At 37.0% G+C, this 14,050-nt stretch overlaps 1 protein-coding gene across 1 annotated transcript in view; it reads right to left on the bottom strand.

The window, feature by feature from the left end:
* The window catches only part of LOC141293509 (prolow-density lipoprotein receptor-related protein 1-like), an 84,657-nt gene that overhangs the window by 47,503 nt on the left and 23,104 nt on the right, over positions 1 to 14,050 (bottom strand). The window contains exon 3 of the mRNA XM_073825540.1: positions 4,581 to 4,718. Within this exon, the coding sequence (XP_073681641.1) occupies positions 4,581 to 4,718 (138 nt within the window). The remainder of the gene's footprint in view (positions 1 to 4,580; positions 4,719 to 14,050) is intronic.

Genomic DNA, 14,050 nt, shown 5'->3' with positions numbered 1-14,050 from the left:
GTAATATTGGTTTATTTAATATTAAGTAACTTAAACTTCAGATACAATTTACATTTCAGGCTGTGTATTTTTAGTCTGTAAACAAAAATAGTTCCAACTGAAGTCAAAGCATGGTCAACCAATGGGTAACTAAAGACAGTCACTTGTTTTGTATATGAATGAATTAATGTTTTTAAACAAACTGCTTGACTGAATGATTCAATGACTAACCTATAAAGATGTAACATGTAAAGATGTAGAGAGTGGACAGCTCTAAACAGTTCTTTGTTCGTCAATGACAGTGCTGATTGGCAACACAATTATGAAATAAATACTAACCCCTAACCTTAACGGAATAGTTCACCCAAAAATAAAAATTCTGTCTTTAATTTCTCACCCTCATGTTGTTCCAAACTCGTAAGATCTACATTCATCTTTGGAACACAAATTAAGATATTTTTGATGAAATCCGAGAGCTTTTTGACCCTGCATAGACAGCAACGCAACTGACACGTTCAAGGTCCAGAATAGTAGTAAGGAATAAAATAGTCCATGTGGCATCAGTGGTTCAAACTTCATTCTATGAAGCTACAAGAGTACTTTTTGTGTGCAAAGAAAACAAAAACAATGACTTTATTTAACAATTTCGTCCCTTCCGTGTCAAGAGTACCACAATGCATGTGTGTGGTGCTGCTGGTGCAAGTGTTATATTCGCCAAAGTTCAGATTTTTCAACTTGCGCGTTTCGCCCGAAAAACGCTCAATTCGCGTCGTAGGATGTCTATTGCATCTTTGCATTGACTTAACATGTAAATCACTCTTTCTTCAGTCGTAAAGAAAATATGTTTTTTGAGGAAAACATTTTAGAATTTCTCTCCATATAACTGACTTCTATGGTGCCCCCAAGTTTGAACTTCCAAAATGCAGTTTAAATGCAGCTTCAAAGGGCTCTAAACAATCCCAGCCAAGGAACAAGGGTCTTATCTAGTGAAACGATCGGTTATTTTCGAAACAAATTGACAATTTATATACTTTTTAACCTCAAATGCTCGTCTTGTCTCGTCTCTGCAATGTGCATGCGTAATGTATTCCAGTTTATGACAGTTAGGGTATGTGGAAAAACTTCCATCTTGTTTTCTTCTTCAACTTCAAAATCGTCCTACAATGCTGTTTTACCTTTTTTGTAAAAGGCGTTTGATCTTCTTTGTATGTTCACTTTGTAAACACTGGGTCGGTCCTTCTGCAGCGATGTAGGATGATTTTGAAGTTGAGGAAGAAAACGAGATGGGAGTTTTTCGACATACCCTAACTGTATTGACCCGGATCACACAGACCATGCATGCGCATCGCAGAGACAAAACAGGATGAGCATTTGAGGTTAAATAGTATATAAATTGTCAAACTGTTTCGAAAATGACCGACCGTTTCGCTAGATAAGACCCTTTTTCCATTATAACCTTAACGGAATAGTTCTTTCAAATTATTACCCATTATATGGAAAGAAATCCTGAAATGTTTTCCTAAAAAAAAAAAAAAAAAATCTTTACAACTGAAGAAAGAAAGACATGAACATCTTGGATGACGAGGGGGTGAGTACATTATCTGTAAATTTTTGTTCTGGAAGTAAACTAATCCTTTAAGGATGAACCACTGAGGTCACATGGACTGTTTTATCAATGTCTTTAATACCTTTCTGAACCTTGAACGTGGTAGTTGCGTTTCTGTCTATGCAGGGTCAAAAAGCTTGCATGTTGTGTTCTGAATATTAAAGAAGGTCTAACAGGTTTGGAACAACATGAGGGTGAGTAATACATTTTTGGGTGAACTATACCATTAACTTCAGTATAATGTTGGTCACACAAACTGGGGGAAAAATTTCACACTATTTCCAGTAACTCTGGATCATTTCTGCATACTGGCTTGGATGAATCTTTGGCCCTTCCTCCTCACTCCTTCAGCAGTGGAATTTTCTTAGATAATGCATTATTCATTGTTTCATCAATGATGGCAAGCTGTTCTGGTCCAGAGACAACAAAGCAGGTAATTTACAAACCAAATAATTATACTGTCATCCCATGCTTTACAGTTGGGATTTGGTTGCTATTATTAAATGCAGTGTGTTGGTTTTGCCAAATGTAATTTTTCTTATTTAAACCAAACCGCTTTACTTTGGACCCATCCATTAACAAATCAATTCTTCCAATAGTCTTCTGGCTTATCCTTGCGGTATTTGGCAAACTTTAGACAGACAACAGTGTTCTTCTTGGAGAGAAGTGGCTTCCTCCTTGCTGCAGTATCCTGCTGTTCACATCAATTATGTTCATTTGCCTGATAGACTCAAGGACATGAAGCCAATGCAAGAGAGGCCTGTAGATCCTTGTTACCCTGAGGCTCTTGGTGACCTCCTGAAATGTGGTCACTCCTTGGCAGAGGAATGGAATTTCTTCCATTTGTACACTATGTACCTGATGGACATCAAACTCCTCACAGAAACTTCTCACTTCTCTAACGTGTTCCAGCCTTGTGAGCATCAACAACGTTTTATCAGACATTTTTGACTGAGACATGGTAAGTCTCCACAAACAGGCGTGATGAGGCCCAGCCTTTGATAGACACGATCAAGGTTTCCGTTCTTTCTGTAGGGCAGTGCTGCTAAACTCACACCAGATTTATACTGCCAAAACAACTGAAACAACTGAATCCAATTGTCTTTAAATGAACAGGTAATCCTGAAGGTTTACATATTTCTCCAGCATCATTTGGGGAGATGAATAAGTAAGAACAAACAGTTTTGTGTATTATTTGTAAAATATTTTTTTTTTATCTACAGATAGAATAATCTGGCAACATGGTCTATAAGATACTTCTTAAGGGTTCACAAACTTTCTAGCATCAATGTATTTTGTTTGTGTGTCGACGTACAGAACTATGCACACTCTAACAGCGTATATTGGCCACAACCCATTGAAATTCAAAGGAAGATTTGGTTCATATCTTCAAACACAGATAAAAACAACATGTGCCAAACTGACAGTTAATTAGTGAGATTTAGATAGATATGTCTGTCCATTAATTTTTAAATTCACTTTTATGCAAAAGCATGAGGAGAGTTCTCTACATAATAGACCTACATCTTGCAGATCAGCATGCTACTTCTTTTCTCTTGAAATGTGGAGTGTGAATATGAGGATGTTAACTGTGACAAGATGATTGACAGGGCAGTTTATGGTGACAAGATGCTATGCAAGAGACATGCAACACTTTTCAGTGTAGAAAAAGTGTAGGGACATTCTTTTTGTAAAGAATACATACTTTTAGGGCATAGTATAAGTGTGAATTGAGATCAACAGATCTCCTCTTAGCATAGTCGATACTAACTAAATACCTGATCACACAATTTTAACCCTTTTTTATTTGTCCAACTGCTCAACCAGCAAACTCCTGACCTACAGGTCAGTTAACTTCAAAAGCCGTTCTTTCATAATTCTCTTAACAGTAACAAAAAAACAAAAAAAATTTTTTTTTAAATATTCTCTCCGAATTTTTGTCCATCCATTGAAAGTCCACACAACAACAAAAAAAAGGGCATTTTAGCTGCTGTTGACCATGTTTGATGTGCTCTTTTATAGCCTAAATTTATGGAACCCCAGACTTGACATTTGGAAAAAATTGTGGGTTAAGTTTATTAAGTCCTGTCTGCAACTTCCCTGTTAGCACACGTGCATCTTGGAGATGTCTATTTGACGTCTGCATTCACATCTGCAATACGTCTATTAGACGTTTCCTATCAGATGTCAAATTGACATTTGTAAAATAATTGTAAAACTGTCATCTTACAGACGTCTGCCAGACATTTGTACACAGCAGATGCTTTCATTTGGCAGACATCTATAAGATGTCAGTTTTACATACATTCTAATTCATAAACATCTTAAAGACATCTAATAGACGTCTATTTGACATCTGATAGGAAATGTCCAATAGACGTACTGCAGATGAGCGAACTATGTCTTGCAGACGTCAAATAGACGTCTCCGAGATGTACGTGTGCTATATCTATATATAGTAAATCATGCTCACGATTTACTTAAAACCAGGTGACTAATTACTGGTTGCGATATAAATATTTTCCCTGCATGTAATTTCTGGGGCTCCATATAAATTAAAAAGAACATCATATAAAGCGATTGTGTCTCTTAAGAAAACTTAATTTCATATGACTTTGATTCATATGGATTTAGTTTACAATCTCTTGAATTGACAAAGTTTTGGTTATGTGAACCTTCAGGGAATCTACAGAAATGATGGGTGAGTGATTATTTAAAATATCTTCATTTGTGTTCCAAAGATTAATAAAAGCCTTATGGGTTTGTAAAAACATAAGGTTTAGTGAATGATCACAATAATTTATCAGATAAGTTTTGCTGTTTTGCCTATGGTTTGTTTAAATAGAAAATGTAAACTTCGCAAGTATCTGCCCAAGCTTTATTTCCAGAGAAGACTGATTAGTTATATGTATAATAATATTAATGTCTTTTAACTACAAATATATATAGAATATATAACCAAGCAATGTTTGTAGCCATGCCATGCAGTCATTACCTCTGCAGTGCGGGCCCTCGTCTCCTCCATCAGTGCAGTCGGGGACGCCGTTACACAGTTTGCTCATGTGAACACACAAGTCTGAACCCAGACACTGATGTTCATTTGGAGGACACCGCGACACACGGTTATGAGGACCTGAGAAAGAGCAGATAACAAAAGCATAAAGACGATGATACAAAAGTGTCTTGAAAGCATCCTACTTTAGATTGCATCAAAATCTCCACAAGCTGAAATGCTAGATTGCATTATTTACCATATATTAACCCTGGAATAAAATCCATATGCTAAAAGTGTAGGTGAAAAGGAATACTACTGTTATTTTAGAAGCTATTTACTGTAAAAACCAGAAAAATTAATTTTTTCAACCTCCTGAAACAAATGCATCATTCTGTGTCATTTTCTTTCTTGCTTTCAAGCACAGTTGGTTAAATATCCCAGTTGATGGTTTTATTATGACTGTGTCTGTAAGTGTGCAGTCATCTGTTTGTCTTTGAGTCACTGGATGAGCTGTATTTGTGTGTCTGAGCTCTCATCCGCTCTTCAGTGGACAGAATGCGGGGCGTGGAGTGAAAACAGACCAAAAGTCCCTAAATTGTTGACCAGAAATGAATGAATGTATTTCTGCAAAAAGGTGGTGCAACGCAGAAGATTTTAAAACAATATTTTCTGAACGTCTAGTTTATTGATGAGATCATCAATACAGTGCCAGTACAAACATACACCAGCGCTGCTGTATTAAGTCACTGCTTTATTACGTTATCACACAGGGTTTCAATGAAGCCTGTGGGAGTGGATGTGTACGTTCTTCTGGTTGTCAAAATACATTCTCATATCCCAGTTTCAGTCTACTATATTGGTAGCTTGACATCTTAAAGTGACACTTTGGCACTTTCAGAATCGCTCTGTTTATTTGAGCAGTTCAACATGTCAGCTTTTGGCTCAACCAATGAGTTGAGAGCTAAATAGTGAACGATTTTGGAATTTTTTTTAACTCATTAGTGTTCGTTTCAAGTTTATATTAACAAATCAGCTTTAGGTTGGCATAGCTTCCCTTACAACGTTTATTTTATTAAGTAGACTTGCATGTTTAAGATTGACTTTTTGCACAATGCTCTGAAAAATTATGCCATGAAGGTTCTTTATAAGGCTATACAGTAACTGTGTATGAGAGAAATCACTTGAAGGAAGAAGCTGCTCTTTTGCCAGGTCTGCAGAAAAAAAACTAAACAAAACAAAAAAACAGCCCAACTGCTATTCAAAACTAGACCAAAACTATCCCAGCTGCATTTTTCTTCTTCAGTTTTTCGCACCATCCCCTTCGTGCCCCCTTTGTTGAAATCATGCTGTGGGGGCGGTCACTTTAACACATGGAATAAAAAACAGCCCGCGGCAAAATTGTAAAAGTAGCCGCAGCCAGGCAACACTGCTGCTCTTGTGCTCTTGTTCTGGTGCTCAGTACTCTGTAGCGCCTGCCGGAGGGTTGGAGCTCAAAAAGGTTGCGATCTAGGCATGTGCTATCTGTGATGATTTTTTCTGTTTGTGTTCAGCCTCATTCTGAAGGATGGTCAGGGGGCCATCTCTCAGCCATCCTCACCATCTGTTATAGTCTTCTTTTGTCCAACTTGGAACCGAAGCAAACCAGAAAGTTATAGGTTGTGTTGATCACAGACCATCTGCAACTTCAAGATCTTGACAGTATGGTGTTCAGACATTCAGTCATTAGTACACAGGTAGAAACACAACTATGCAGAATGCAAATGTTGACAGCTCAGGTGCTGGATTCAAAGATGGCATTATTGAAGACCAAACTGAAGACCACAAAAAGGATTTTTCATAAGCCCCTGGGCTGTCAAGGTTAGCATTGTTCAAAGGGAAGCTGAGTCAGTGATGTTCTTTAGTCTCTCAAAAAACTTCATGACCAAACATACAAAGGCAACAGGTCTGCATCATGTAGTCCTCCTGGGATGATGGTTGGGTGTTAAAGGCTGAAGGATCTGAGGGAATATGGGATATAGCTGGTCCACATAGAATTTTAAACAGCTTATGAGATGAGATAGATTCGATGTGATTTTCTGAACTTTGTTGTTGACACCTGAATGGAAATGTGTTGAAAAATTAATTTTCTGGAAAAAAATACCCTTGAAAGCCCCTTTGAAAACACCCTTAATCGGTGTTGGCATAACAATGATGGCTAAAAAAGTGCTTTTACTGAACAGAAATCATGCAGAGACTGTAAAGAGATTTGGCTAACTATCCTGATACAGATCATATGATGGAAAAAAAGGAGTCTTCTTGCTCTTCTAAAATAATAATGACATAATCCTTAAAAATAAAACTTATCATTAGTCCATCCAGACCATGCACTCTTAAAAATAAAGATGCTTTACGATGCCATAGAAGAACCTTTTTTATCTAAATGTTTCCATAAAGAACCTTTAACATCTGAAGAACTTCTCTGTTTCACAAAAGGTTCTTTGTGGCGAAAGAAGGTTCTTCAGATTATATAAAGGGAAGAAAGAGATGCCTCTTTGGCTGATTTTGTGGAACCAATAATGGTTCTTCTATGGCATTGCTGTGAAGAACCTTTTAAAGCACCTTTATTTTTAATAAAGAGTGTGTCCTAAAACTACTTTAAATAGCAAAAACTTTTTGACCAATGGATTTCCAAGACTTTCCAATCAGTTTGAGCAGTTTTTTTTTTATTAAAATACACTGAAAATATATATGTTACAGCTTTCACACTCAAACAGTGTTTTCTAGCAACAAAAATCGTTATATAAGAGCATAACTAGAAGGAAAAAACTGTATTCCATGGCTTCTTAGGGATTCTGTTCATTTCCATGCTTTCTCAGGCCTGGAAATCACAAATTATATACTCTATAAACAAATCGAATTATAGCTGTAGCAATGGCAAAATTATTTGTATCTGTATGTGTATTCAGATAAAAATGGATGTAGGCTTAAAAATAAAGTTCGTCAAAAAATATAATAATAAAAGGAAAAAGTTCTTTAGAAGAGGATACAGGTGTCATTTAGGTGTAGAACGGGTGAGAAATGTTTTCACCTCTTTTGCCAAATTATGATTTATTTTAAAGCCATTGAAAATATAGCATGCAGAACTCATGTACAACATGCAAAAAGCATTTCCAAGCCCTCATTCTTCATAATTTAAATCATACATATGTCACAAAATACAGTTGGGCCATACTTGTTTGGTTTTCATTTTCAGTTTTACACTTTGCATATTCACATTACACATTCACTACTGCATTGCAATGTTATATGTTTATGGAAAAAGTTCACAAAAAAGCAAGAGCTTTAAATAACATTAGAAAATATTTTTAAAACTGCAGCTGTTTTTGGACATTCGAAATTTAAAAGCCTAGCTTTGGCATTGTTGCTCTCCCAGGGGTCCTGTAAGCGTGAGGGATTGTGGACACCTTGCACAGGCGTGTGCTGAGACCATAAGCCTCTTGTAATATTATGATCACATGTGGCGTTCCAGAGGATCTGGAGGTGGAAACTCTCGTTGAAGGGGAAACGCTCAGTCCAAAAACCTCAGCCACATGGAAAACTTTGGAATAAGACCCATCACATGGGGAACGTGACCTGGGGCCCCTGTGACAAGACCACATGCCACTCAGACAAATGAGGCAAAGAGTGAGATTTAGAAATATATAGACAGAATGTGGAGAGCACTGGAACTAAAGCTAGAGCAGCTTTCACATGCCGACAGCTCGTTTATTTCTCTTATTTATAGATAACAGATGCTTGAAGTTCCATATGAGTAAAATTCAAACCAGGTAAAACAATTTAGGGCAAGGGTCAAATATTTAGCGAAGGCAGATTTTAACTGAAAGGCTGAACTGTGTTCTAATAAAAGAGGCATTTGTTTTAAATATCAGACTGTCACATGTGTTTTGTCGTTTTGTATAAAAAAAACCCAATAATAACATGCACATATTTTATCATTTTATATGAAACAGTTACTATTTTTTCTGGTCAAAACAATGTTTTTTTTGTATTTTTACGGTATTTTAACATTTTTGATGTTTTGATAGTTGTTTTATTTTTCATAATTGTTTTGTTTTTTGTTTAACATTGTTCGAAAGCCATTAATTGACTACTGCATTGTACATATGAATATGTTGTAGGATGGCAGTTTTATTTAAAAGCCAACATATTTCAAACTGTCAGTAAACAAAGCAACAGAAATTGACTTAAAGGGTTAGTTCAGCCAAAAATGAAAATTAGCCCATTATTTACTCACCCTCAAGGCATCCTAGGTGTATATGACTTTCTTTTTTCAGACTGAGTTATGTTAAAAATAGTGGTGGGCATAGATTTTTTTTTTTAATCTAGATTAATCTCACTGTAATCTTTGAATTAAAGGGGTCCTATTATGCTTTTTCACTTTTTGAACTTTAGCCAGCGTGTGGTGTGTATGTTTGGGCATAAAAAACATATACAAAGTTACAAATATCAAAGTCCACTCCAAAAGGAGATATTTCGTTTTAAAAAATACCTTTTCAAGAACTACAACGGAACGACTCGTTTGGACAACAGCGTTTGTTTTCCGCATGCAATGATGTCACAACGCGGTATCCCGCCTACAGAAATTCAATTCGTTGGCGGGTGGGGGATTCGCCTAACTTTACCCATGTATTAAGGACAGCCGCTTTAAATTTGGGATGCTACAGCGAGCTGTAGGTCGGCTCATTTAAACACAGCTTTAACTGAAGGTCCGCGAACTGCTCCGGTAGCCGTGCTGAAGCCGCACCATTCACGTGTGTTGTACAGAGGGTCCAAACACACGCAGATCCACGACTGATTAAATTTAAACACGAACATTGACTAACGTTAGTGATTATCCGTGGACGCGTCGGAGCCGCGCCTAGACGTGCAGTGTGTGGTAAGAGATTTATTCATCATACAGTGTAGATAGCTTCACTAGCCTTATGGTTTCGGGCATGCAAATAATTAAATACATCAGCACAATAATGATAATGTCACGTATCCGCGATCTCGCATGCTGACGATAGGACAAATAATAGCGTATTATTTACTCACCCTTCATGCATCCTAGGTGTAGATGACTTCCTTCTTTCAGACGAATGCAAGCAGAGTTATATTAAATCAATTCTGCCACTCATAGAACAGCATAGACTGAAAATACGTCAATCCATAGTAAAAAAAAAGTGCCTCACATGGCCCTGGGGCGGTCGGTAAAAGCCTCCTTTATCAATTAGATGTGTTTTTGTAAAAAAAAAAAAAAAAATCCATATTTAAAAGGTAAGAATCACTTTAATCTAGTTTGCTGCTTTGGGAAGGGGCGCAGTAGGGCGGAACGCGGTCTACGCTGTTTGCCAATCGCAACGCAGTGGGACTGCTGGCCAATCACAATACATTTGGTTTTTTGGAAGGCGGAACCCGGAACTAATCGAGCCGTTTGTGCCAGGCTGGGGAGAAAGCTATTGTAATAATCTAAATTATGTGAAAAATAATGCGTTTTTCGAACAACTAAGCATGAGAGCATGTTCAAGTACACCCCAAAAACAGAATAAAGACTTTGTAAAGGAGCATAATAGGACCCCTTTAATCTAGATTAATCTAGATTAAAATGGCTAATTTGAATTCTGCTGAAGGCATTTAGAATATGTGTGCTACCCAAATAATGACTAAAAGTAAGTCTTTGAGAACGGGTTTCTCAAGCCAGATGGCGCATTAGACCAGGGGCTCATCTCCGGTTTCCAAAATGCATCACAAACTGCTTGACAATTGCATTTACAACACAATTAACTATACAAACTTGTGTAACCAACTATTCACTGCATGTACTTCTGCGTAAAAGGCTGCACGACGTGTGCAGTGCAGTTAAATACACAGACACGCACGGGCATGGATATCTGCGTGCATAGTCTTCGGTTAAACTGCATTGCTTTTAGAAGCGTCAATTCAGTTGTTGCATATAGTTTAATGTCTTTATTTCGGGATTATCAAAGAAAATTATAACTCAAATTTGAGATTTTACTGGGGCACAGCAGATTTTCACTGGGGCACGTGCCCCAGTAAAAAGGGTCTAGCAACGCACCTGCCCTGAAGCAAACCCAGCGGCTTCATAGCTGCATCCATGTTAGCACGTCACGTGTGATGTGGTAATTTCACAGTAGGCATACACACAGGTTCGAAGACTCGTTCTCACCCCCTACAGTGCAATTCGGCTAGGTATATATCCGTGCTAAAATATCAAGGTGAAAGTCATCATATCTTGCGTAGTATAGACCCAGCTCCCAACCAAACTTTGAGAATAGATTAACAGCGATATTTTTTTTATCGCCCAATAAGAGTCTCACGTTAACGCTGATAACGGCCCACCACAAGTTAAAAATTGCCGGGCGGATGACGGCGGAGCTCAACGTTTATTCGCAGAGGCAAAGGAAACTAATTTTCCTGACTTTAGTGAAGGAAAACCAGTCTCCTCTTGGATTATATAGAAATCCTCTAACATTTTTCTTTACGAATCCTTGTTTTGTACTTCTAATTTGTGACTGTTGTTTTGATCTTTCCACTGGGTGACCGTGTTCATCACTTCTGAGTTGAGCTGCTTCCATGTACAACTGCTGGTGCAAGCTAGAGAAAAGTGATTATTAGGCCTACATCCATTTAAATATGGATTTTTTTAGGGATGCACCAAAATGAAAATTCTTGGCCGAAGCTGAACAAAATTAAACAGTGGGCCGAAGACCGATTACCGAACACGTTTTTTTGTGTTCTTTTCCCAATGTATTTTGCCAATCAATTTTTTTTCACCATTGCATAAATTAAATAGCCAATATTTGCTTTTTACAGTTTTGTCTTTTTTTATATAAAAAATTCAATTGCAAAACTCTTCAATTTAAAAATATTTATTTAACACTGAACTTTTTAAACATTCTAGTAGACATTATACAGTAGCTTACCAACAAAGCACAATTTAACTTAAAATTAATAAGTTAGTAAAATAATATTCTTTGGCCATTTTTAAGACCCCCTTCTTGAATCAGGCATGTGTTGTTAATGTACAAATAAATGCAACCTTTCTGAGCAAAGGAGAATGTTAAAATAAATGTATTAATAGAGCTGTTGTAATGATTGTTATTATTTTTGTGTTACTTTTCTATTTTATTATACAGAACAACAGTAAAACTACAATACTAACATTTATGAATGTTGACTTTTATTTTGGCGGAAACCCGCAAGAAGACCTCAGTACTACTTTTTACTGACAGAAGTAGATTTATGAATGATTCTCATCACGCAGATTTCCCTCGCACTTTGGACTTTGAACCCTGGCTAACAAGCTTGTGCAGCGCTGTCAGAATACACACAATTTGTGTGTGTATTAGAAAATATAATGGTTTGTAGTTTATTTACTAATGGTTTAAGACCATTTCGCAATTTCAGTCATCACACAGTAACCAGCAACAACCACCCCTTTCTCTTCTCATGGAAGACATGCGATGCGATACTAAACAGCCTTGTGTATTTTTAATATAACTCTGATTGCATTTGTATGAAAGAAGCAAGTCATATACAACTAGGACACCTTAAGGGTGAGTATATAATGGGCTAATTTTCATTTTTGGGTGAACTAACCCTTTAATCTGAGTAAATGTTCACTAGAGAAAAAGATCTGGTCTTCCCTGATTAGAAAAAAAGTGTTAGCAAATGTGAAAGGGTTTATCACTTAAGTGTCCCTCTATGACTTCTGGTAAAATTTAGACTAGTTTCTATTCTGCAGTCTGTGGTTTACCCAAACCCACCACCGGTCAGCCATATAATAAATCTCTGACTGTCATCTGGCTGGAAAACAAACCATCCTGCAGCCAGACATACAATATACCAGCTGTGTTCAGAATGGAATACTAGCTTACTACTTATTGAATACTGTCCAGTCCACTGTATACTGTCTGCTACGTTTAAAAATAGTCAGTTAAGATGTATGCTTTACTCCCTCAGTTTTTTTTAATTTAGTGTGAGGCATCTAGTTATCACGCTGAAAAAGAGACTATTTAGCATTTTGTGCAGTAATATCTCAACATTTTAGTCTAAATGCATCAAGAAATATAAAAATTAAAACTTTACAAGGTTAAGTTAAGTGCATTGCACTGTGGGATACAGTATTACAGTAAGGAATTGCTTGCTTAGTACCAGTGCTGTGATTAGCTTTTCTTCAATCAGCTACATATGATTGTGTTGAGTCATTGCCCTCATGCTATATGCTATAAATAAACATATGTTCTGTTAACACCAGTGTTTTGAAACTGAGACCCAAAGCTGATTCACCAGATACAGTTTGCGCAATACTATAATGTTTATCAGGGTAGCAGCCAGAGATGTGATGAAAAAAGTATTCTTTAAATGAAAAACACACCACTAGAGTACAAAATGTGTGCAAAATAGCAGACTCAACAGCACTTCTTCTTAACAAGCCACATGTTTTAGGTTGTCAAATGGTGCAGGATGAGTTATGCATTAAAGTTTAATACTTAAGGTCATAGGTTTGTATTTAAAACCCTCATTTGAAGTATCAGTAATAGCAATAGTGTTGTACTATTTAGCTAAATGTATATTTTTCTATGTATATCACAACATCTTACCTCCGAGACTCATATCGGTGAAATCTACAACTCAAATTGTCCATGTTAGGCAATTCTTCCATATAATAGTGCAGTAATGGGCCGTTCTAGGTCACCAGTGCATTCATGCGTGAATAAGATCAATGCATGTTTTACTGCTCTCCTTAATTGTTCATTAACTACAAAGCAGCCCAAACATAACATGAGAAAGTTTCCATACGTGAGACGGATCATCAGCAGTGATCACAGCTTCTTTTGCCAAATAAAATCTTCTATGTAGACATGAAACATTCCCTAATTGATGTCAGATGGACCCATTTGTTTTAGGTTCAATAAGCAATGACAAACACAGTTACAGTTGTGTGTCATATAGAAAGCAATTATGGCCCACAACAGAGGCTTTGCCCGTTGCGTGTGTTCTGGTCAAGCCAAACTATTATTCAAACAAAAGACCTGACCACAGTAACTATTACTAACATGTGTTTCTTTAACAATTGTTTCTCTTAAATTCCTTCTTAGATGTCCGCGGTTTTCCGCGGATTAATGATCCATATAACAAGAATCCATTTCACATCATGAATGAGAACCGGACGTGACCCCTCAAATCTTCACAACATCACACAAACTATCCACATACCATCATGGCTGAGTGTTTGAAGACGAATCCAAGAGTGTGAACTGGCAGGCTGCTTCTGAAATTCTTCTTGCCCCTGGATAAATCTGAAGCTCATTCAAGTAAAGGAGGCTGTTTGATGGCTTAGTCTCTGTCCAAATGGATCTTTATTTTGGACCCCTGTGGAAGATCATCTCTCTAGAGAACATGGATGTGTTTAGGCAGCTGGGACAATC

This window comes from Garra rufa, chromosome 20 (assembly GCF_049309525.1).
Source record: "Garra rufa chromosome 20, GarRuf1.0, whole genome shotgun sequence".
Taxonomy (NCBI): domain Eukaryota; kingdom Metazoa; phylum Chordata; class Actinopteri; order Cypriniformes; family Cyprinidae; genus Garra; species Garra rufa.
This window is presented reverse-complemented; position numbering and strand designations above follow the sequence as displayed.